The following is a 25,214-nucleotide window of genomic DNA, read 5'->3' as shown; positions in this document are numbered from 1 at the left end:
CCCCCCCTCTGTGGCCCTTCTCAGGAGCCAAATAAGGGAAGCGACCCAGCAAGGCCCGGGTTCAGAGGCAGACATGGAGCCCGTGCTTGAGAGGACTAAGCGGCTACGCGGGGGCCAGAGCAGCTCAGCAGGCACGCGTGCAGCCCCGGGGGGCAGGCTAGAACCAACACTGGGTACACTCCAACTAATAAAGTGACAGCACTACCAATTCTCCATTTATTCAAAAGGGCTGACAGCTTGGCGGCCAGCGGCAGACGCGGCCTGCGCGGCAGTCTCATCCACACCGCGCTGGCTTTGGCCGTGGCGTGCGGCCGGCAGTGGACGGAGCAGAGGTGGCACTGCCCCCCTGAGATGCAGAACGTAGCACACCCATTTGATTGCATGGCAGTGGAGTGTCACAAACGGCTTGGTTTCCTCACACCGTCAGAGTTCACGTCCAGGCGCAGGGTGTGCGCAGGAGCAGGGGACAAAGGCCGACGGCCCTGCCCATGGCCTCTGGGACAAGCCCAGGATCAGCTGTGTTCCTGGGTGGCAGCCAGCTGGTGGCCCATCACACACCTGGCCCTGTCGGGCTGGCAGGTGATGGGCGAGGGCGGGGCCTAGCTGGACGGGTATAGCATCCCCCCCCCCCCACCCCAGGCCGGGCCCTCCAATTGTGCACCCGGCTCCGGGCAGGGAGGGGAGCTGTGGTCCCGTGGAGTGGGGGCCCTCCTCCAAACCCTCGACACCCACCCGGAGCCCCGGCCGCCCGTGCACCAGAGGCAGAGCGTGTCCTGGTGGGAGGGGGCAGAGGAGGACTTCCGCTTCCAGGAGCGTGGGCCCGCCCCGCTCGGCCTGTGGGCCGTGGAGCCAGCACCTGGCGGGCACCGGTGAATCTAAGGCACAGCACAGGCGCCTGCGGGGCACCGGGCATGCTTGCATTCCAGTCTGCTCGAAACAGTCGGTCGCGTGCTTTAAAAAGTTTCCCTGAATGGCCGTAAGCAAAAGGAGTCTCTTCCCACAGAAAACAGCTGCGCTAAGCGAACGCACAGCACAGTGGGGTCTTCACAAAGGCAGGACGGCGCTGGGCGTCCAGCTCGCGCTGCCTCCTCCCGCGGGCTCCACGAGAGCCCAGGGCGGCCGGGAGGGAGGTGTCCGCGGGGCTCTGCCCGCACGCACACAGCACTGCTGAGCACCAGGCCAGGCCCCTGGCACACACAGGCCTCTGACACACACAGGCCAGGCCGCTGCGCACCAGGCCAGGCCGCTGGCACACACAGGCCGCATGCACATGGCTCCGCTGCGCACCAGGCCAGGCCGCTGGCGCACACAGGCCGCTGGCACACACAGGCCGCTGGCACACACCAGCCCCAGCCAGGGCTGCAGCGGCGCTTTTAACATGAAAAGAGAATTAACCATGCTCATGAGACAAGCTGTGGCCAGAGACGCGGCCCGGGGTGGAGCGGACGACCTCTCCCCAACCGCGAGTTCGCAGACCGTGTGGGACTTGGACCCCGGCCACGCAGCTCCCTCGGCGCACGCTGGGCCTCTACCTCTACCTCTACTCACCCGGACCTACAGCCTGAGGGGCGCGGGCGGCGAGCCGGGCTCACTGGAGGATGAAGCCGGGCTGGGGCGGCGGCAGGCGGGGCGGCGGCCTCTGCGGGAGTGCCGGCGGGTAGGGCGACCCAAGCTGGGCAGGGAAGCCCTGCGGGGCGGGGAGCCCCACGCGGGGCGGCAGAGGCGGGCCAGGGAGCCCCGGGTAGGGCGCGGCGGGGAGCGGCGCGGCCAGGCGTCCCGCGGGCGCGGGCGGTGGCGGGGGCAGGCGGCGGGGCGCGGCGCCCGCGGGCGCACCGTCCTGGAGGCCGGCGTAGGGCAGCGGGGCGGCCGGGGCGGGCTCGGGCACGCGGGGCAGGGGCGCCGGGGCCTGCGGGAGCCTCGGCGCCCGCATCACCAGCTCCTGCAGCTTCTCCACTTTCACCCGCCGCACGTGCGCCAGCTTGCGCTGGCTCTGGTAGACGTCAATGAAGGCGTCGAGGGGGAGCTCTCCATCCAGAAACTTCTCAGCCATGTTCTGCAAGAGGCCAAGAGCGCCGGGGACGGGTGAGGCCCGAGACCCCCCTCAGTCCTGGGCGCCGCGGGGCAGCGCTGCCTCTGACCGCACCTGGCCGGCCGCGGGTGCCGAGCGGGCGCCGCCAGGCTGGGCCTCGACCACAGGCGGCAGCGTGACATGGAGCTGGATGTGCTGCGCCCCCTTCTCTCCCCCCTCAAGCCCCTCAAGCCCTCCTCCTGCGGCTATGAGTCCCCAAGTCCCAAGCACTTGTCAGCAGCTGCAGCCAGGCTGGGCGACACGCAGCCCGCCGGCCCGGACGGGCCCGCACTGTGCGCTCGGCCAGCCGCGTCCGCCAGCTCGTGGACTCACGCAGATGGCCACGCGCCAGGGCCGCACGCTGCCCCCTCGGCTCGGCCGGGCATCCGGGGCACACGCAGGCTGTGTGCCCAAGAGGTGTGTGCCCTTCAGGACATGGAGACGGAGCGCCTGGTCCCGAGGGACAGGGACCATGGTGGACCCCAGACGCGTGCCTGGGGCACTGCACACGGCCCGTGGGCCTTACCTCAGTGTCTTCCTCGATCTTGGCCCCTTCCGCTTGAAGAAGTGCAAGAAGAGTCTCCAAGGAAGCACTACTAGACTGTTTATCTGCAAGAGGCAAGATGTCCTGTGAGGAAGCCTCACCAGAACCTTCCATCCCCATCAAAGTCATGTGTGTGTGCACACACGTGCGTGCACATGTACACCTTAATCTCAGGGCCTGGCTGTCCTTGGGCTTTTCAGATCAAGGCCTGCACTCTACTACTTGAGCCACAGCTCCACTTCTGGCTTTTTGCTACTAGTCAACTGGAGATAAGAATTTCATACTTTCCTGCCTGGACTGCCTTTGAACTGTGATCCTCAGATCTCAGCCGCCTGAGTAGCCAAGATTACAGGCGTGAGCCATAGTGCTCAGCATGTACTCACTTATATTAATATATATTTTTTATTGTCAAGATCCTGTACAGCGGGGTTACAGTTACGCGAGCAAGGTAATGAGTCCGCTTCCTGTTGAGCATCGCTGCCCCTCCTTTGTCCCCTGCGTCCCACGGACTTATTTGTGAGTGATAAACTGACATCAACTATGCGCATCTGAAGTGTAAGACTCAAATTCTTAAACATGAAAAGCTCAACCCCCGCCACTGCCATCACCCCGTGCAGATTCAGTCAGAGGCCATGTGCAAATGGCTCCATGGTGCCCACTGCCGGCACCGAGGCCAAGGTGGACTCTGCCAGCGGGCAGGTCCTGCTGGCTCTGAGGCCTCCGCGCGCAGTCCCTCACACTCATTCACCTCCCCTCAGCTGCGGGGGAATGAAGGGACCGGCGCCGCCCAGACGCCTGGTGTGGGCGGTGCTGATGGCTGACCCCACCCCACTGCTCCTATCCAAACCTCCTTCAGAGCTCTCTCTCATAAAGCCTAGAATCCCGAGTGTGCCGTCAAAACCAGATGCTCTGTGGTGAGCTGGTCTCCACGTTGACTACAAAGGCCGAACACAGGGAAGACGTTTGTCGAACGTCGTAAAACTGCCTTTTCGCTGTGCTGTTTGGAAAAGGTGGAGCCTCGAACTTATCAAATGACTAAGTCTTTCCTAAACTGGCAACACAATTTTATCTAAGCACGATTATTCCACTACACTGGGGTCACTGTCTCATCACCCGAAATGTACCTTCCCTCCACTCTTTATTTTCACCCTTAGAATGTTACCCAGTTTGGGGCGCCGGTGGCTCGCGCCTGTCATCCTAGCTACTCAGGAGGCTGAGATCTGAGGATCACGGTGCAAAGCCAGTCCAGGCAGGAAATTCCATGAGACTCTTACCTCCAGTAAGCCACTAGAAAACCAGAAGTGGCGCTGTGGCTCAAGTAGTAGAGCGTTCGCCTTGAGCTGAAGAGCTGAGGGACAGCGCCCAGGCCCTGAGTTTCAGCCCCACGATACACACACACAAAAAGTTACCCGGTTTGGGGCTGGGAAGGTGGCTCAGTGGCAAGGTGCTTGCCTTGCATGCATGAGGCCCTGGGGTTCGATTCCTCAGCACCACATACGCAGAAAAAGCCTGAAGTGGCGCTGTGGCTCAAGTGGTAGAGCGCTCGCCTTGAGCTGAAGAGCTCAGGGACAGCAACTACGCTGCGTTTTGTCGGCCCCACGACCAACAAGAAAAAAGGAAGAAAGAAAAAAAAAGAGAGAAAGTTACCCAGTTTGGTCTTCTTTATCTGGTAAGCTTCGAAGAGAGCCTGGAGTTCCTGGTACTTTTGGGTCAGGCACGCTTTGCGAGTGTCCAGCTGGGGCTGATACAGCAGGTTCTCCTCCGCCAGGCTGCGGTTGCTGGCCAGCGTCATTTCTTTGTTGAGCTGCACAGTCTGTGTCTGTAAGACACCACAGGATGGTGAGACCCGGAGCCACACCCACCCGTGACCACGCCTGCGTGTGGCCTGTTCCACTTGGCTGGGCTCCAAGCGAGCCCCACAGGCCTGCTGAGACCCCAGCCCCTTGGATTTCTCTTTCGGACGCTGTTTCCTATTCATGAGCAGCGGGACCGGGCTTCGTTTCCAACACGTTTCCAGGACGAGCTGTGTCCCGGGCCGCCGCGGCGCCTTGGCTCAGTGCCGGGCGGAGACTTGAATTCTTCACCATGGCCACTGTGCTTGTGAAAGTGTAAAGACACAGGGCAGATCGGCGCCCGCTGCTTCAGCCGAGACGGGGACACCCGGCGTGCTGCCGCGGGCTTCATAATCCGGCTCAGCTCAAACAAGCCGGCCTCTGAGACGGCCCGGAGGAGAGGACGTTCGCAGGGACCGCTTCGGCTTCTCTCGCAGCCACCGCCAGCTCTGCCCGCCCCGGCCGGCCCTCCCGCGAGCACCGCCGTCCCGAGGGGGCCGGGGGGGGGGGGGCCGGCTCCGGCTTGGAGGCAGGCTACTGTGCCACCGTGCGCACCAGGGCGGGAGGGAGGCACGGAGGGCTGCGGGAGAGGTGAGGGACAAAACTCAGCTGAAAAATCAGAACACACAAACCTACCCCGTTCCCGCGGCCCAGACTCGCCAGCCCGTGCGGGCCCCTGTCCCCGGTCCTCGTCTCCTCCCGCCTCCATCCTCGGCTCTCTCCTCTCCCCTCTGCCCCCCCATTCCCTGTGTAGTCCCCCACACACATGTGTGTGCACACGTGCACCGTACATCACAGAGACCCAGGGAAAAACCAGAACAAAGGAAAACCCCTGGGACCACGGCTCCAGTCAGGAGACTGTGAACCACCCCGCTGTGCGCTGCGTCTAGGGGAGAGGCGAGGCCCAGCCCCACGGTGCGGTGCGGTGCGGGTGGGCAGCTGAGTCACGAGAACCCTGCTCAGCTCTGTGGAGACGCTGGGCGACCCAGGCTAGTGCAGTGCTGGCGCTGGAAGGAAGAGTCGGACTGGCTTCCTGGAGGTGGAGGCCCGGCTCCATCCCTGCCCGGCCCTGCCCTCGCCCGGCTGCGGCTGCCCAGGGCTCCTCCTCGCTCTTCCTCCCCCAGGCTTTCGGCGAGGCCCTGCCTAAGTCTTTCCTGCAATTGTGAAGCCACTTCAAAGAATAAACAAAAACAAACCACTGTACAGTGGAAACCAGTTTGGAACATTCTTATAAAATGAAACGTGTTAACTACTCTGAGACCTGAAAACTGTCCCTGGCCATTTATCCCAAAGAAATTAATTTTTTTTTTTGGTCGGTCATGGGACTTGAACTCTGGGCCTCGGCGCTGTCCCTCAGCTCTTCAGCTCAAGGTGAACGCTCTATCACTTGAGCCATAGTGCCACTTCCGGCTTTTTCTGCTTATGTGGGGTTGAGGAATCAAACCCAGAGCCTCATGCATGCCAGACAAGCGTGCTCTACCACTGAGCCACCTTCCCAGCCCAAATTAATCTTTTTTGTTGCTGGTGGTGGTGGTTGTTGTGGGGCTTGAACTCTGGGTCTGGACGCTGTCCCTCAGCTCTTCAGATCAAGACAAGCGCTCTACCACTTGAGCCACAGCACCACTTCCAGTTTTCTGGTGGTTCACTGGAGATAAGAGTCTCATGGACTTGTCCTGTCTGGGCTGGCTTTGAACTGTGATCCTCAGATCTCAGCCTCCAGAGTAGCTAGGATTACAGGCGTGAGCCACCAGCGCCCGGCAGAAATTAATCATTACACAAAAACCTGTACATGAGCCAGGCACTAGTAGTTCACATCTGAAATCCTAGCTACACAGTAGGCTGAGATCTGAGGATCACGGTTCAAATCCAGCTCAGTCAGGGAAGTCTGAGACTCTTGCCTCAAATGAGCCACAAAAAAAGCCAGAAGTGGAGTTGTGGCTCAAGTGGTAGAGCATTAAGCCTTGTGCAAAAAGTTCAACGACAGGGCCCATGCCCTGAGTTCAAGCCCCAGGACTGGCAAAACACACACACACACACACACACACACACACACACACACACACACACACACAGGGTAGTGATTCTGTGGGCACACACAGTGTTAGTATAAATGGCACGATGCTCTCTGATCTGTAAGGCCTACTCTTACTCACGCTTCCCATTCTCAGCGTGGCTTGTCCGCTCTTCCCTCCACTACTCGCTCACCGCCGCTGTCACGCACTGCTTCAGCAGTGACAATTCCATCTTTCTGATCACTGCCCTCCCTAGCAGGACGCACACTGCCCAACCTGTGGAACCCCAAGGCTGAATCTGATTTTAAAAAGGTCCAGGATGTACAGAGCTTACCTCGCATGCGTAAGCCCTGGACTCAACACAGCAAAGAAGCTAAAAGTGAGGTGAGCGACAAAAGGCGAGCTGTTTGTCCCGGAGTGAGTGAGTGCCGCCGCTCGGGACGCCGGCCGCGCGGGCGTGAGATCACACACTAGGATGCCGCCGCGAGCTCCAAAATGCAGTTTCCCCAAAAAAGGGGAGCAAAGAGGCCTCCCAAGGCAACCCCTGGAAGGGCAGCAAGCGCGCACTGGGATTCTCGACTCTAAGCAAGGCTCCGGGGCAGCTGTTTAAAATCCAGCGCCCACAGCTGCAGGTGTGGCTTAAGGGGAGAGCCTGGCCCAGCATGTGTGTGGCCCCGGCTCTATCCCCAGTGCCTCCTCCCTGTGAGCTCACTCTCTTGGGAAGGGCCCAAGTAAGGACAATTCCTCAAAGCCCCTGCCTGGAAGCCACGGCCTGCGCTTGGGTAGGTGGGGTGCAGTGGGCCAATGAGTCACGAGGCCTCCAGAAAACCCTGTGACCAAACGCCACGCCCGCAGCTCACCTGGGCCCTGCGCACTGCGGTTCCTCTCTGACGGCTAGGAACTACACCCCGAAGGGCAGCGCTGGCAGCCCCTCGGCGCACAGCCGCCAGGCATGCGAACGGTCTCTCTTGCCACAAATTCACTAAGAGCCTGGCATGTCTGCCTCCTTTGTGTTTGTCACTGTTCCGAGCTGTTCCCTCCAGCCAGCTCTGGTTCCAGGAAAGCCAGGACTGATGGAAACCATCTTTACGACAAAGCAGTGCCTTGCTGGACAGGCCACCCCAGCTGGGGACGATTACTCGTAATGGTCAGGCCTTTCTGACCGTTAGTCGCCTCTCTCAGCCATATTTCTTTCCTAATAAACTCCAGTTGCCAGGTGCTGGTGGCTCACACCTGTCATCCTAGCTACTCAGATCTGAGGATCGCGGTTCAAAGCCAGCCTGGGCAGGAAAGTCCATGAGACCTTAGGCCTAATGAACCACAGAAAATCAGAAGTGGCGCCGTGGCTCTACATGGTGGAGCACTAGACTTGAGTGGGAGGGGAAAGAAAAAAGCTCAGGGACAGCGCCCAGTCCCTGAGTTCAAGTCCAGTGATGGACCCAAAAAAAGAAACTTCTTATTTTTACTTTTACATGTGACTACGTTGCATGAATGCCCCTCTTGCTAGACTCAAAGACCTAGGCTGATCTGCTGTACTGACTTTCGGGGAAGTTCCACTACCAGCTATATCACAGAAAAAAAATCTTGTAAGTCACGTCCAAATGACTCACCCGTCAGCAGGCGGCAGCGCGGGAAGCTGGGGAAAACCGAAAATTAACCCACTTGCAAAGCCGGCAGCACAGGGGACCAGACGGAACTCCAAGCAGGGACAATAATGCCTGTCAAACTGACCGATGTTTTCACATCCTTCAGGCATTCAGCTGTTTCTGGGTCAATGGACACAGTACCGGCAAATGCTAAGTGGCCACCAGCAGACGGCACGGCCGTGGGAGCAGCGTCAGGGGCCAGGCCCACGTGGGCCGGTGCGGCTCTGAGCTCCACGCACTCGGCCCCAGGGCCCTGCCCCCTGCATCACGTGCAGAAAAATGACTCTGGCCTCAGTGTCTCCTCAACGTAGCATGGCTCGTGTGCAAAGGGAGGGCCCGTGCCGGGATCCCTTGAAACCCACAGAGGCAGTCCGGACGGCCACACACCCTCAGACACGGCCGCCCGTCTCCGTGCTCATGGAAACATGGAGACTCAGCTCAGAGGAAGCCGCCGTGCCGTCATCGTGACAGATGCCTCCAGAGAACTGAAATTCAGGCCGCAGGACCACCGCTGTCCCTCCTCCTGAGCCCTTCTCAACCATAAAGAAATCTTTTCAGGAAACAATTTCCTCTGTGGTAAACAAATATTGTTATAAATGTACTCAGTCTTGTTTCAGGTTCCTTCTCCTTCCTAAAGAAAAGCGAGACTGGCTAGCAGCGTTTATTTTTGGCTCTATTTGCATTATTATTTCTGCCCATCTGTGTGCATTAACACAAAGAGCTCTCTGGAAGGCAATCCCCCGAGGCTAACCCACCAACCCCTTGATGGGATTTTATTTTTATTTTCTTGCCCAAAGCTAGTGCTGTACCACTTGAACCACAGCTTCATTTTCAGCTTCTTTTTTTGTGTGTGAGCCTGACCTGTGACTTGAACTCATGAGTCTGGCCACTGTCCCTGAGCTTCTTTTTGCTTAAAGTTAGTGCTCTACCACTTGAACTACAGCTCCACTTTTGGCTTTTTGTTGCTAACTGAAGATCAGAGTCACACAGGCTTTCTTGCTCGGGCTGGCTTTGAACCACAACTCTTGGGTCTCAGCCTCCTGAGTAGCTAGGATTATAGGCATGAGCCACTGGCGCCTGGCTTGCTTGAGGATTTTTGTAGAAAATAAGCTCCCTGAGGAAAGGAAATAGCTGGGAGCCCCTCTGCACATCCTGTGGCGCGGAGGGGAGACGGCCGCGCCTCACGGGCAGCGCGAGGAGAAGGGGGGCGCCGCGGGCAGGGCCAGGGCCACTCCCAGTGCCAGCACACCCCTTCATCCGCCACAGGAGCCGCCCTGCCGAGCACCCAGGCACTCCCAAACCACATCTTCATGGGAAACACTCTCGCGGATCCCCCTTCAAAGCACAGTACAGCCTCCTAAGAAGTGGAAGTCCAGAGTGATGCGAGCAAACGTCGACACGTGAGTGGAAAGTCCTGGTAGCACTGGAAGTCTATCATATCTCAAAACCCAGCGGGCTGTCCACATCTGGCGGGTCACCTAAGGTACAATGGAGGAATGGCCTCACCTGTAGGCCTAGCCCAAGAGATCAATCACATTACTCAACAAGCAAACCCTGTTACACAACAAACGGAAGCTGGGTGCTGAGTAAGAACTGCCCCCCCTGCGCAAACGCGTTCCTCAGCCTCCCTCCTCCTGGCGGGTGCTCTGAGCTGCCCCCGAACCGCCCCGAAGCTACAGCCTGGCTTTGGCGCGCTCCTGCTTCATCAGGCAGAGCTCACTGGGGTTTGGAGAGAGGCAGAGGCAGCCACAGGGAGGAAGCCTGCGCCCTCAGCCCTCCACAAGCTGCGGCCGCCTGGATGTCACACTAGGTGCCCCCCTCCACCCCTGCCAGACACACCTGGCACTGCTGAAGTCTTCACTGTCCTCGCAGGAGCGCTGGGCCTGCCCGCGCCTCCCAGGCAGGCGCCGGCGGGACTGAGCCGCTGCCTTCCAGGAGCCTCTTCTCCTTTAGCTCTGCTTGGATTTAGCGGGGGGGGGGGGGGGGTGGGGGGGTGGGGGGGGGGGACGCTGGGGAGGAAAAAAAGACCACAAATACTGCAGACATACAGATCAGGTGACAAAGGCCGCCGTCACTCAGCAGATCCACTGCATCTCCTCTTACCTTACCAGATTTCTCTCACCAATTAATGTCACCAAAGCCACAAGTGATTTGAGTTCAGTGCCACACTGAAGGGTAGATTTTTTCTTTTAACCGATCCCCATTTAAAAAGAGCTCACACCAGGCACTGGTGGCTCACGCTTATGCGCACACACACAAACACACATATGCATACACACACGCTCATGCTTATATATATATGCATACGCATACACACGCTCACGCTATATATACCCTACTCAGGAGACTGAGATCTGAAGGTCGTGGTTCAAAGCCAGCCTTGGCAGGAAAATCAGTGAGACTCCTATCTCCGATTAACTATCAAAAAACCAGAAGTGTTGGGGCTGGGAAGGTGGCTCAGTGGTAGAGCGCTTGCCTTGCATGCCTGAGGCCCTGGGTTCGATTCCTCAGCACCATATAAGCAAAAAGAAAAAAGCCAGAAGTGGCGCTGTGGCTCAAGTGGTAGAGTGCTAGTCTTGAGCTAAAGAGCTGAGTGACAGAGCCCAGACCCAGAGTGCAGGCCCCATGACCGGACCCAAAAAAAAACAAAAAACAAAACCAGAAGTGGAGCTGTGGCTCAAAGTGGTAGAGTACTACCTTTTGACAAAAAAGCTCAGGGACAGCTCCTAGGCCCTGAGGTCATGGCCTGAGGATTGGCACAAAGAAAAAGACAGAAGGCCAGTCTCACAATGATGAGCCAGCAGCGCCCAGCAGACTTGGCTGTGCCTGGAGCTCAGAGGCCTGCTGCAGACACACCTACAACGCGCCTGAAACCCCTTCAGTCCTACGGGAAAAAGCCAGCTGCGTGGTAACAAAACGAAAGATCTGAAAGTACAAAAATACTGTGAACACTGTTAGCCATAGAACATCACGAGACTGTCCTAAAATACAGCTCTCCTGGGGCTGTGTGAACTCACCGCCCAGCCGCAGCCTACTCAGGAAGGAAATTCATGGCTACTTAGCCAGAGTTCTACCACACCACCCACTTGGCAAACAGAACATATTACTTCCAACCAGTGAACTAATACAAATGGCTTATTTTCCATTAAAGATGTCAAATCCTTGTTGAGACAAAGCTTGCTTCCCTGAGAAAGCTGCAAGTCTTGGGTCTAACCATCCCATGCACAGCGCCGGCTGGTGCCTAAAACCAGAGTCACTCACTTTAAATACAAGGGACAACAGAAACATACAGCTGGGTTCGAACAGAAATAGCCTTGCTGAGATGAGATCTGAGGATGGAGGGATGGAGGCTCATGAGGCTGAGATCTGAGGATGAAGGTTTGAGGTCAGCCCGGGCAGGAAAGTCCAAGAGACTCTTATCTCCAATTAACCACCAGAAAACTGGAAGTAGAGCAGTGGCTCCAAGTGGTAGAGCGCAGGAAGGAAGGAAGGGAGGAAGGGAAGAAGGAAGGGAGGGAGGGAAGGAAGGAAGGAAGGAAGGGAAGGAGGAAGGAAGGAAGGAAGGAAAGGAAAGGAGGGAGGGAGGGAGGGAGGCAAGGGGGGTGGGGAGGGGAGGGAAAGGAAGGGAAGGAACAGAAGGGAGGGAAGGAAGAGAAGGAAGGGAAGAAAAGGAGGGAGGGAAGGAAGGAAGGGAAGGAAGGAAGAAGACTCCTCTTGGGGAAGAAACAGGAGTTTCAGGGCGCGCATTCTGACAGTGCTCGAGTTCCGGCAGGTACAGCTTACCAGGGTTTTTTTCCTTACAAGATTTATTTCCTAATAGTCACGGGAAGAACAAACTCTCCCTACTTCTTGGACTAGCTGGATAATGGTGTGAATGGACAACATGAAACAGTAACAGCTCTAAGTGGCTCTAACTGGTACGTGCTATGCAATGTTCCTTTGCTAGAATCTCTGACCTGATAAAACCTGGGGCTGGGGTGGGGTAGGGGCCGGGAAGAGGGAAGATCAGAACCCAGGACGAGCCGCCCACCCTAGATCACAGGTGTGGGGCGCACGCCAGCCTGACTGACGCCAGCATCAGTGGCCAGCATCAGTGGCGAGCCCGCAGAGCCCACACACACAGCGCAGAGAGCGCCAGCAGCAGAGCACACACAGCTACAAGCATTTGTAAACAAACATATGCCTATTTTTTCATCTCTGAGAGGGTCTTAAGGTCGGCTAGCTTGCTTTTTCCAACAGACCACATCTCTCTTTCACGTGGGATTGAAGACCCGAGGCAAGCAGCATGGCAGCGGAATCTGGAATTCTACTTTTCCCCAAGCCAGTCCCCACACAACTCACCAACAGGTGTGCGCTCTTTCTAAAGCACTTCATTACAGATCTAGATTTTTCATAGAAACGACCTTTGCTCTTCTCATTTACTGCTCAGCAGCTGCTAAGGTTTCTACTGAAACTGCAGAATTACTAAGTAGTTAAGAATGCAAAGGGCCGGGCGCTGGTGGCTCACGCCTGTCATCCTAGCTGCTCAGGAGGCTGAGATCTGAGGATCATGGTTCAAAGCCAGCCCAGGCAGGAAAGAGTGTGCGACTCCTATCTCCAATAAACCACCAGAAAACCAGAAGTGGCACTGTAGCTCAAGTGGTAGAGCGCTCACCTTGAGCCGAAGAGCTGAGGGACAGCGCCCAGGCCGAGTTCAAGCCCCAAGACTGGCCAAAAAAAAAAAAAGCCAAGGTCTGAGGGTAAGCACACGTGGCTTGTGCAAGCGTGCAAGGCCAAAGCAGCGTGGACGCTGCCAGGCAGCACGCCAGTCACTTCTGCTTGGTTTTGGTTTGAGATGGGGTCTCTAACCCGCCTCCCCATATCTGGGACTACAGGACGTGCCAAAATTACCCAGACCCCGCGTTTAGAGGAAGAAGCCCAATTCATACTTCTGTGGTAACTTCTAAACCAAGAACATCTCACCCTTTCCCCCAAAGAAAGCATTCTCTGCGGTCAAGCAGAGTGCTGGGGCTGAGGCCCCTGCCACCGAACAACAACAGACAGCTTCCATCTGCTGCGTCCTCATTCATGCCGGGCGTAGTGTTAACCAGGCTGCACACACCATCTACTTGATCGATAACACACGCACACACACACATCATATACACATGAGTACAGGGTCTCGCTGGGTAGCCCAGGCTGGCCTTACACTCATGACCCTCCAACAGCTGAGATTACAGGTGTGCGTCATAACAGCTGGCTTGCAATACTGTTAATGATAAGCAGACTAGAATTTGGGAACAGTCAACATTAAACCTAACTTTTCAGACTGGGAATGTGGCTTAGTGGTAGAGTGCTTGCCTATCATGCATGAAGCCCTGGGTTCGAAAAAGCCAGAAGTGGTGCTGTGGCTCAAGTGGTAGGCCTTCAGCAAAAGCAGCTCAGGGACAGCGACCAGGCCCTGAGTTCAAGACCCAGGTCTGGCAAAAAAAGAAACCAAAAAAACAAAAAAACCTAACTTTTCTAGTATCCACATCTGTCTTAACCACTGCGGTTAATGGTTTATTTCCCAATTTTTCTGCAGTTTCTCTTTTTTAACTTTTGCCTCTTTTACTGTCACGGGTTTCTTATTTCTACGTACGTACGTACGTGCGTGGGGGGGGCAGTATGGGAATTTGAATACAGAGCCTCTTGCTTTTTTGGTCATTCTACGTGTGTGTGTGTGTGTGTGTGTGTGTGTGTGTGTGTGTGTGTGTGTGTGTGTGTGTGTGTGTAGGCAGTATGGGAATTTGAATACAGAGCCTCATGCTTTTTTGGTCATTCTACGTGTGTGTGTGTATGTGTGTGTGTGTGTGTGTAGGCAGTATGGGAATTTGAATACAGAGCCTCATGCTTTTTTGGTCAGTTGTGGGGCTTGAACTCTGGGCCTGGGCGCTGTCCCTGTGCTCTTCATCAAGGTGAGCACTCTATCGCTTGAGCCACAGCACCACTTCTGGTTTTCTAGTGGTTTTTATTGGAGATAAGACTCTCAGGGACTTTTCAGTCCGGGCTGTCTTTGAACCAGGATCCTCAGATCTCAGCCTCCTGAGTACAGGTGTGAGCTACCAAGCCTGGCCACCTTTATTTCTTGATGATGTTACAGGCTCTACTGGTTTTTCCCTATGTCCTTTCACAGTGTTCCACTGAGTGATACACTCTAGTCACCAAGAGTATTGCTATGTGCCCTGGGCTGAGGCCAGCCTATGCCCTTGAAGTTCAACCTATCAATCATCTTTCAGCCTCCCCCAACCCTCTCCCCCTGGCCAGCCCCCTGCGGCTCCCTGCCTAGAGGCGGAGGCCCAAGCTCTTGCCCACCGTGGCAGCGGAGGCCATCCGGTCCCTGCCCACCTCTGGGCCTCAGCCCCCAGTCCTGCCTGGGCTCAGCATGCTGGCGACTCTGGTGCCCCCCCCCCCCCACTTCTCTCAGGCCTCGCTCTTGCTGCCATCTCCGAGCCACGGAGTCACCTGGTGAACTCACTGATCCTCTGAGTCACAGCTGTGAGTCACCCTCGGTCTCCTCCCTCCCCCCCACCCTCCCCAAAGGCTTGCTGTGTCTCCCTCCAGCAGGGTGTGTAAGGTTCACACTGTCTGAGGCACACATTTGTGCACCCGCTTCGGTGTCTGCAGAACCCTAAAATGTACGCTGAGGGTGCCGCAGCGGCAGGGCCTGCGTGCGCCAAGCACGGTTCCATCTCCAGCAACCACCCCCTCAAAAAAACAAGGATACAAATGGGCCAGCTTCTATCCCCAAAGGTGTCCATCCCAGGCTCTGCAGAAAGGCTGGGTAAATGGGTGAGCTTCCTAGATCCACTGTGTGCACGCTGTCCAGGGACCCACATCAATCAGCACCCCCTATGCCCGCCCCAGCACCTGGGCACCGGGCTACACATGTGAACACAACTGCGAGCTGCCCTCTGTTACCCTTGGAAATAACAAAAGGTTGGCTTTAAAGGAAGCAATACTACGCTGCTTGAAATATAATTATCCAGCAGGACGAAGCAGCACATACCTGCAATCCCAGCTACCTGGAAGACAGAAAAGATTCCAAGTTTGAGGCCAGCCTAGCAACATTACCAAAACCCAGTGCATAGCTCAACTGGCAGAGCCAAGCACAAGGCCCTGGGACAAGCCCCAAAATAAAGATCCCTCAAAATAAAGAAAGAACTGAAACTAATTATTCAAATACGCACTTTAAAAAACAACAACAACAAAGAAGACCGGCACCAGTGGCTCACGCCTGTAATCCTAGCTGCTCAGGAGGCTGAGATTTGAGGATCACAGGCCAGCCCAGGCAGGAAAGTTTGTGAGACTCTTATCTCCAATTAACCACCAGAAAACTAGAAGTAGCGCTGTGGCTCAAATGATAGAGCACTTGCCATGAGCTGAAGAGCTGATGGACAGTGCCCGGACCCAGAGTTCAAGCCCCACTACTGACCAAAACAACAACAACAAAAAAAGAGGTCGTTGCTGGTGATTCATGCCTTTAATCCTAGCAACTCAGGAGATTGAGATCCGAGGATCCAAGTTCAAAGCCAGCCTGGGCAGGAAAGTCCATCAGACCCAATTAACCACCAGAAAACCAGAAGTGGAACTGGGACTCAAAGTGGTAGAGTGCTAGCCTTCAGCAAAGAGCTCAGAGACAGAGCCCAGGCCCTGAGTTCAAGCCCCACGACCACCCAAAAAAAAAGCATTGTTCTCCATACTTGGGCCCACAAATTCACTCAGGAGAAACACTCGACACCTCCTGCCTCCACTGTGGCCCTGCCTCTGCCCCAAGCCCCCTCCGCGGTCATGCCGGAGTGCGGAGTCTGTGAAGAGACACTCTTGGACACACCTCTCCAAGGGGGGAGCCAGGCAGTCCCCAGAGGAAGCAAGAGCAGACCTCCTGACAGACCCCCATCCAGACCCTGAGCTACCTGCTCCCCAAACAACCTCCAGAGCCCCCGCACACTCACCCGCGGGCCGCACACTCACCCGCGGGCCGCACACTCACCCGCGGGCCGCACACTCACCCGCGGGCCGCACACTCACCCGCGGGCCGCACACTCACCCGCGGGCCGCACACTCACCCGCGGGCCGCACACTCACCCGCGGGCCGCACTCGCCCCACCACTGTTCAATCACCACAACCGCCTCTCCCGCACTCACTCCGCGGTCTACTCAAACCCGAAGCGCTCACTTCCTTTGCCACTGCCCCTGAGCCCCGCTCCCTCTCCCTCTTTCTGTGTCTCGGTGCCGGTCTTGGGGCTTGAACTTGGTGTTCAAGGCCAGCACTCTACCACTTGAGCCACGGCGCCACTTCCAGCTTTTTCTGTGTATGGGGTACTGAGGAATCAAACCCAGGGCCTCACGCATGCCAGGCGAGCACTCTACCACTGAGCCCCGGGCCCAGCCCCAAATTGCTTCTTAACTGCACTTCACCCCTGCCGCCAGCACACAAAGCCAGGGCACCCTGCTGCTAGGTGAACTTTCCTGAACCTTCTGATCCTATAGCCTCTCTACAAGGTCAACAAGCTCCGGCTACCACATGAGCCACGGACTCCAGCTCCAACCCCACGCTCCCTACCCTCATTCCTCATCATCTCCCACACATGAGCAAATCCCAGCTGCCAGGGAAGCTAGAACTCGGTAACCACACAGCCCGTCCGTCCCCTGCCATTCTGTCTCTGTGCCTCGCTCCCGCTGTCTCTGCTGCTGATCCCCATTTGTCCATCAAATCCTACTTAAGCATTTCTCTAACATCTAACTCAAGATAGTGGCTGGAGTGAAGCAACCATGGCTCACATCTATAATCCAAGCTACCCAGAAAGCCCAGATCTGAGAACTGCGGTTCCAAGCCAGCCCAAGCAGACAAATATGAGACAAGCTCCTATCTTCAATTAACAGCAAAAAGCCAGAAGTTCAAGTTTAGAGTGCCTAGTTGTGAGTGGAGATTGAGTAAGACAGAAGTTCAAGCCCCAGTACTGGCAAAAAAGAAAAAGGAAAAGAAAAAAAAAAAAGGAAGAAAGAAAGAAAGAAAGGGAGGGAGGGAGGGAGGGGGGGAGAGAGGGAAGGGGGCTCACACCTGTAATCCTACCTCAGGAAGCTGAGATCTGAGAATCGGAGCTCAAAGCCAGCCTGGGCAAGAAAGTCTGTGCAACTCTTATCTCCAATTAACTAGCAAAAAAACAGAAGTAACATAGTTTTAGCCTTGAGCAAAAACAAAACAATGCCCACAGGGACGATGCCCAGGCCCTGAGTTCAAGCCCCAGGATCAGCATGCGCAAGCATACACACACACACACACACACACAGAGGCAAGCTGCTACATTTCAATGAGCGCTCAGGACTGGCCGTAGCTTTGCAGCTTCACACACAAATCACAGCCCAACCAACCTTTAAAAAACTTCTTCCAGACGAAAACTCTTTACTTTGCACAAAGTAGTCTGTGTCGGTAACCCTTGCCATTTGTGCCTGGGAGCGTTTCCAGCACTTGACACAGATCCAGAACACCTTAAGAAGCAGCAAGCATGCTGGAAGGCGACCCCGGGGCCAGGCCCCTCGCCTAACCCCCTCCCAGACAGCTCCTTTTAAGGGAGAGCCGGCCCAGCCAAGGGAGCCAATGTGAACAGATAAAGACACATTCCACTGCCACGTAAAAATAACTGCACATAAAAATAAAAATGAGTGGGCTGCAGTGATACATGCCTGGAACCCAAGCATTTGAGTCCGAGGCAGAAGGATCCCAAGTTCAAGGACAGCCCGAGTTACATAATAACCATCCTCCTCCCATCTCAAACACAGCATAAATAGCTAGTCAGGTGCAGGGGCTCACACCTGTAATCCTAGCTACTCAGGAGGCTGAGAGCTGATGATCACAGTTTGAAGCCAGCCCACACAGGAAGGTCTGTGAGACTCATCTCCAATTAATTACAAACAGCCCAAAGTGGAGCTGGCTCAAGTGGTAGAATGCTAGCCTTGAGTGAAAAAGCTCAGGGCCACAGCCCAGGCCTTGAATTCAAGCCCCAGGACTGACACTGATTGACAGACAGACAGACAGAGACAGACACACACACACACACTCACACAAATCCATAATAAATAGAAACCTGTGTGCGTGAAATGAAGAGTAAGATCGCTGAGGATATACTGCATTTAACAACAGGAGAAACAGGAGAAGAGAACACATAGACCAGCGTGCTACAGCACTCATAAGTTACAATTAGAACAATGAAGTCAAGCACAGGGAGGCCGGGCCAGCGGGGAAAGCCTTCAAAACCCAGCCACACTTCACCGCCACCACAAAATATCCCCTCCGGCTGGAAGAAGCGTTACTCTACAATTTAAGACACTTCCTTCTGCCAGTTAAAAAAAAAAAAATCTCTTAAGTGACTCCGCCGCGAAGGGCCATTCCCACGCTTCCCACCAGACCGGCTCGGACTGCACCAAGGCAGCGGCCGCCTGGGCTCTTGGCAAATGAAATTGGACTTCAGGCCAGGGTGGTATAATGACTGGCAGCAATCTCCCAGAGAGCTTCACGTGAACGTTATTAATGCCCACATTCGGCACGGCTGCTCAGTATTTAACACTCTCACACCTCACCCATTCACACCAGTAAACAGGCAGACAAATGCTCAGAGAGCTCAAGTGACCTGCCTGCGATCACACAGCTCACAGCAGCTAAGTGCATTCATGGCCGGTGATGTGAGGCCTGAAAATCTTTGAACCCCCTAACCATTGGGACCGAACGAGACTGTTTGCAAAATAGTTTCTTCAGTCTCAAAAAACACCCCCAAATAAACCAATGCGTGACACTGCCAAGTGAGTGGAACTCCATGAGCCACGGGGTTCTGGCTTTGTCCTTCCCTGAGAAACATGCACACTAATCAGGGCATCCGGACCAGCAGCGCTGGCCTGGCTAGGCGAGTGCCCTGGCATTTGGGTTTTCAAGTTATTTCCTTGTTTTAGAAGCACTCCACCCAGAAGAACAAACTCCAGTTGAGTAAGTGAGGTTGCACTCTGTGGAGTAATCCAGCTGTCAGTCAGTGCTCTATTTCTGCGGGGTAGTCAGGCAGGAAGGTCCCTTCTGCTCAAAGAAAAAGAAAACTCCTGCTGGACGATCTTGCCTCTCTTTACATAACTTCCTCCAGGTTCTTACCAGGAGGAACCAGGTGAGGCTGGTAGTGTAACCGCTGAACATTTGTCAGTGTTCACAGCACACCCTTGTGCCGTCCGCCGACACGCTGCAGCTGCATGCAGCAAAGTCACTTGTAGCAGGCTTATACGTTGGAGAATGTCACCAACAACAGAGCTCCCAGCAACCAATAGGCAGGGGAATGAAGCAAAGGCTTCCTTTCTTTGCAGTCATGAAACTCATTCAGTCCAAAAAGATGGACTTTTTATTCTCTTTAAAATAGACGGTGCCACACGGAGAGCATGAAGGGGTAACATGTCCTGGAGCACAGCTCTGCGTGCCAAGTCACAAAGCCCACGAACACAAGGGGTGTATTAATGGAAAGACTGATACCATCTTACTACAGAGGCCTCTCTGTAGCCACAGACAATGATCTGTTGAGGGTTTTCCAGGGATTTCAAGCCCTGCTTTAAGGGGGCTCAGGGCCCACAATCCCTCTTGGGAAAGAAAGCCAAGAGCCCCCACACCAGTTTCTGGGGTGAGAAACTGTGTTGGGGGCGGGGAGCAGACTTCAGAGACAAAGGCGGGTCAAAGAGAGGGGGCCAGGCCGGATCCATCGGCCCAGAGACCCAGAGCCGTGGGATTAGACTTTCACAGAGTCCGGGTGGGTTGGGAAAAAACAGAGGAAGCAAGGGCAGGCACTGCGACGCATCAGGGGGAAGTCAGCCAAGTCGCGGGGGAAAAGCACCGGCATGGGGCGGGCACATGCCAGTGAGGGGCTGGGCCGGCCCCTACCCATGGAAAGGGGGGTCAGCTCCATGCCCCCATCCTAACTTCTCCCTGAAACAGCTCCAGACGCCATCGGGGGCCGAACACTGGGGGCAAATCCTGCCATTCTAGAATTCCCACATTCCCTTCTTCCAGGACACGGTGCAAAGGGGATCCGCTGCCACCCACACTGTGGCACCATTGCACAGCCCGTCACCCCGCGCCCTGGGCCGGGGTCTCCAAGCTCCGAGGACCCTGAGCCCCGCTCCAGACCCTCGGTGGCCCCTCAATACACTCCGGAACTCGCATCCCTCTCCTGAGACGGCTGCTCCTTCTCACACCCAAGGGCCTGCCTCCATCATCCCCCAGGGCTTCTCCACCTTTCCCTTCGAAGCTCCCCAACTGCTGCCAAGATCTGGCCTTAGACCCGACTAAAACCCCTCTCTGGCCTTCCAACCCAACTTCGGTCCTCCAGTTCCTCCCCCGACCTCAGCCACGGCCTCGAGTCCTCAATTCCCGGTTTCGGTCCCAGCTCGGTCTCAGCCCCCCAGCCTGGCCCGGGACCCCAGCCTCGGTCTCAGCCCCCCAGCCTCGCCCGGGACCCCAGCCTCGGGCCCCGGACCCCGAGTCTCGCCCCGGGACCCCAGCCTCGGTCTCAGGACCCCAGCCTGGCCCGGGACCCCGGCCTCGGTCTCGGCCCCCCAGCCTGGCCCGGGACCCCGGCCTCGGTCTCAGCCCCCCGGCCTGGCCCGGGACCCCGGCCTGGCCCGGGACCCCAGCCTGGCCCGGGACCCCAGCCTCGGTCTCGGCCCCCCAGCCTGGCCCGGGACCCCAGCCTGGCCCGGGACCCCGGCCTCGGTCTCGGCCCCCCAGCCTGGCCCGGGACCCCGGCCTCGGTCTCAGCCCCCCGGCCTGGCCAGGGACCCCGGCCTGGCCCGGGACCCCAGCCTGGCCCGGGACCCCAGCCTCGGTCTCGGCCCCCCAGCCTCGGGCCCCGGACCCCGAGTCTCGCCCCGGGACCCCAGCCTCGGTCTCAGGACCCCAGCCTGGCCCGGGACCCCAGCCTGGCCCGGGACCCCAGCCTCGGTCTCGGCCCCCCGGCCTGGCCCGGGACCCCAGCCTGGCCCGGGACCCCAGCCTGGCCCGGGACCCCAGCCTGGCCCGGGACCCCGGCCTCGGTCTCGGCCCCCCAGCCTGGCTCGGGACCCCGGCCTCGGTCTCAGCCCCCCGGCCTGGCCCGGGACCCCGGCCTCGGTCTCGGCCCCCCAGCCTGGCCCGGGACCCCGGCCTCGGTCTCAGCCCCCCGGCCTGGCCCGGGACCCCGGCCCGCCCCGCGAGCCGCCTCGGGCCCCTGTCGGCCCCCACCCCGGGGCCTCGGGCGCGCGGGCCGCGCCGCTCACCTCCTCCATCCCCTGCACCATGTCCGCCAGCCGCCCCTCGTCCTCCAGCAGCTCGTTGAGCTGCACCAGCGACAGCCCCGCGAAGCGGGCTTCGCCGCCGGCGCCCGCCATGCCCGCGTCTCGGCCGCCGCCGCCGCCGCTCAGCGCCAGGCTCCGCCGACCGGAAGCGCCGCCCTCCGCCCCGCCCCCGCGGGGGGGCACGTGACGCCAGTCCTGGGGCGTGACGTCACCGACGCGCGGGCGCGGCGGAGGTGACGCCGGGGCCGCGAGCGCGGCGGGCGGCGGGCGGCGGGCGGCGGGCGGCGGCGCGTGCCCGGGCTCCCCGGCTCCCGGGGCTCCCCGGGGGTCCCCGGGGACGGGCACGCTCCGGAGGCGGCCGTGACGTCACCGCGGGGCGCCGTGATGTCATCAGCGCCCTTTTCCCGAGATCCGCAGAAAGCCGGCCGCGGGAAGGGAGTTACCGCAGCCCCGGGCGCCCAGGCTGAGCCCGCGACCCCCAGCAGGCGATCCGGAGGCCGCTCGGCTCCTCAGATCGCGGGCGGCCAAGAGGACCCGGCCGGGGTATGGAGCCGGCGGACAGAACAATGGCTGCAGTCGGGAGCGCGCCAAGGACTCAGGTGGGAAGAGAGGAGGAAGAGAAGACAGCATCTAAAGAGAGCTGCAGACGCGGGATGCTCGGGGGACAGGGCAGCTGGAAACAGCCGAGGAGCGAGGTGCGCACGCGGCCCCCTTGGCCTCAGACATGGAGGTGTTCAGACGTGGAGGTTGGCCACATGAGTTAGGACACGGCTGCTGGGGGGCCGCCAGCCTCAGGAGTCTGGGAACTCCTGACCCGGCTTCTGAATCGACCCCAGGTCTAGCTGAGAGAAACCTAAGACAAGCTAACTGCTACACACCACAGGGAAACCGAGGCCCTGCGAAAAGTTCCTTTTTGTTCCCTGAAGTCAAGTAATCGGGAAGTCTCCTGGCGCCCAGCCCGGCATCTGCCACCACGCTGGCATCATACCACACTGGTCCTGCCGCCGAATCGGTCCCGAACAGTCGAGGCATTCAGTGGATGTTTATTGGCCAACTGCTGTGCTTTGTGCACGAAGACAAGACTTCTGTGCGTCCATCGGTGGCCCAGAAGATTCCGGAATGGCCTTCCATACAATCAGCCAGGCTCCATGACCCGCCCTGCCCTCCACGGTGCCAAGGGCGCACATTTTAGTCAGATGGGAAGAGAGTGAAGGGAAGCATTGCATATCCTCCTAAGCTGACGGCTTTGTTGAGTCCAAAAAGCGCACTTTTCACTTTCTTCCTTGTAAAGCATTACATTTCCTCAAGAAAGCTCACTCTGCCAGGGCCCCAAACTCATGCCTGTTCATCTTAGCTACTCAGGAGGCCAACACTTGAGGATGAGGTTCAAAACCAGCTTGGGCAGAAAAGTCCATGGGACTCTTCACCTCCAGTTAGCCAGCAAAGAAGCTAGTCATGGAGGTGTGGCTCAAGTGATAGAGCATCAGCCCAGAGCAAAAAAGCTAGGCGATTTCAAGCCCCAGTACTGCAGAGGGAGGGAGGGAGGATGAAATTTGACCCTTAGGAGGAAAGGGTACAATAAAGAGGATGGGGAAGTAGGAAGTTGGTAATAGTGGCATTTTTTTTTCTCTTCGGGGAAAGAATAGCCCTCTCTATAGAGATTGTAGCTGTTTTTTTTTTCCCTGAAAAGTCTCACCTATAAGGCTTAAAGTACTCAGGTTAGCCAAGAACAAGTCTAGTTTTCCAAATGTGCACCTGCAAACCGGAGCTCACAGGCCAAGTAAAGGAAAGGTCTGGCAGGGAGGCGGAGGAGCTGAAGCAAAAGCCAGAGGCCCCCAGTTCAAGTCCCAGGACTGGCCCTCTTCAGAGGGCTGAGTGGGAGAAGAAAGCCGCTTGTGCCGTGGGACCCGCGTCTTTTGTTTGGGCTGGCCGGTATTTGTTTCTCTGCACACTGGTGTCTCCTACAGTGACTGTGCCTGTCAGTGCTCTGTGGGAGCGTGCCTGCTGTGTGAGCACTGGGTTCATGCTCATAATACAGGGGTTGTTTGGGAAGTACCTTAACAACAAACAACACCATAGCCGGGCACCGGCGGTTCACGCCTGTCATCCTAGCTACTCAGGAGGCTGAGATCTGAGGATCACAGTTCAAAGCCAGCCCAGGCAGGAAGGTCTGTGAGACTCTTATCTCCAATGAACCACCAGAAAACCGGAATTAGCGCTGTGGCTCAGAGGGGTAGAACGCTAGCCTTAAGCAAAAAGAGTTCAGAGACAGTGCCTAGACCCTGAGTTCAAACCCCATAACTGACAAAAACAAAACACCGAAACCTTCACATAATCGAACCTTAAGATCTTCTAACCACGGGATTAGCATTCTTTCTCTCAGGTGGATGCATATTGGTAGAATTATTCATAAATGTTTACAGTTGTGCATGTCTGCATGTCAGCACAGGAAGAATTAGTCCCCAAGGCACCGAGTGTGACAGCCATGCCCCCGTGGGGATTCACATGCTGACATCACCAGCACGGTCACCACCACATACCAAGACCTGGATGCCCAGGGTGACCACACACTAGACTCAGAAGAAAAGCATTGCTTTGGAAACACTCCCTGCCCTGGAGGGCGAGAGAAGATAGTAGAATGCTTGCAGGTCTCCAGGTCACCAACCTCCGGCATCCGCCTGTGCACAAGCCAGGGCAGATGGCACAGCCGCGGTGGAGGCTGGAAAAAGACAACACCTTATCCAGGGCTGGGGTTTCAGCTCTGACTTGTTCTGGGATGCCTGCTTCCTTTCCTAGCGTACTTCTTTACTGTTCCCATGTGGGGCGGGTCAAGTGGATGATTTCACGCATGGCACACATACCCATAGCTCAGGTTCAGAAATACTTGTCACAGCGTTGAAGCCCCTTCCTACCCAGAGTATAGCTACTTTCAGGAGGCTGAGACTTGAGGGTCACATTTCAAAGTCAGCCTGGGCAGGCAAATCCATGAGAGTCTTAGCACCAATTAACCAACAGAAAGTCAGAACTCAGCTTGGTGCTGGTGGCTCACACCTGTAGTCCTAGCTACTCAAGAGGCTGAGTAGGCTCAGTAGGTTGAGGATCATGGTTCAAAGCTAGCCAGGACAGGAAAGTTTCTAAGACGCTCTAGTAAACTACTCAGAAAAAGCTGGAAGCTGGGTGCCAGTGGCTCACGCTTATAATCCTAGCTACTCAGGAGGCTGTGATCTGAGGATCACAGTTCAAAGCCAGCTGGGGCAGGAAAGTCCATGAGACTCTTATCTCCAATAAAACCACTAGAAAACTGGAAGTGGTACTGTGGCTCAAGTGGTAGAGCACTCGCCTTGAGCTGAAGAGCACAGGGACAGCGCCTAGGCCCAGAGTTCAAGCTCCACAACCGACCAAAAAAAAAAAAAAGAAAAAGCTGGAAGTGGTGCTGTAGCTCAAGTGGTAGAGTGCTCACGTTGAGCACAAAGAAGTTCAGGGACAGTGCCCAGGCCCTGAGTTCAAGCCCTAGGACTGGCAAAGAAGAAAGGTCAGAATTGGAGGTGTAGCTCAAATGGCAGAAGGCCAGCTTTGAGTGAAGGAGCTAAGCAAGAGATTAAGACTCTGAGCTCAAGCCCCAGCGCCAGGAGGAAGAAAGTAGCCCTACAACATTTTTTGCCTATTTCACTTTGACCCAGCAAACAAGCCAGAGGGGCGACGGACAGCCTGTGCTGTGCATATAGACACTGTCATTAACAAGCCTGAAAATCCCAGGAACTTCTGATTCATGCGGCAAGAAATGAATTCAGCTGT

The 25,214-nt window shown here is 56.9% G+C and overlaps 1 protein-coding gene across 1 annotated transcript; it reads right to left on the bottom strand.

Moving 5' to 3' along the window:
- Positions 1 to 202: 202 nt before the first annotated feature.
- On the bottom strand, positions 203 to 21,553 carry Vps37b (VPS37B subunit of ESCRT-I). The gene is made up of 4 exons (XM_042669125.1): positions 21,402 to 21,553; positions 4,260 to 4,431; positions 2,595 to 2,677; positions 203 to 2,053 (listed from the first exon to the last, which is right to left on the bottom strand). The coding sequence occupies exons 1-4, from the start codon at positions 21,510 to 21,512 to the stop codon at positions 1,589 to 1,591; spliced, it is 831 nt and encodes a 276-aa protein (XP_042525059.1). The 5' UTR covers positions 21,513 to 21,553; the 3' UTR covers positions 203 to 1,588.
- Between the last annotated feature and the right edge of the window lie 3,661 nt (positions 21,554 to 25,214).

The sequence above is a fragment of the Dipodomys spectabilis genome, unplaced genomic scaffold, assembly GCF_019054845.1.
Source record: "Dipodomys spectabilis isolate Male_0828 unplaced genomic scaffold, ASM1905484v1 ptg000480l, whole genome shotgun sequence".
NCBI classification, from domain to species: Eukaryota; Metazoa; Chordata; class Mammalia; order Rodentia; family Heteromyidae; genus Dipodomys; species Dipodomys spectabilis.
This window is presented reverse-complemented; position numbering and strand designations above follow the sequence as displayed.

Bases quoted from the DNA above. Each gene is read 5' to 3' on its own strand.
- Vps37b (XM_042669125.1), bottom strand. From the start codon at position 21,512: ATGGCGGGCGCCGGCGGCGAAGCCCGCTTCGCGGGGCTGTCGCTGGTG. The intron at 4,432-21,401 runs GTGAGCGGCGCG...GGTGTCTTACAG, and splicing joins TGGTGCAGGGGATGGAGGAG to ACACAGACTGTGCAGCTCAA. The intron at 2,678-4,259 runs GTAACTTTCTCT...TGCCTCTTGCAG, and splicing joins GATAAAGAAGACCAAACTGG to ATAAACAGTCTAGTAGTGCT.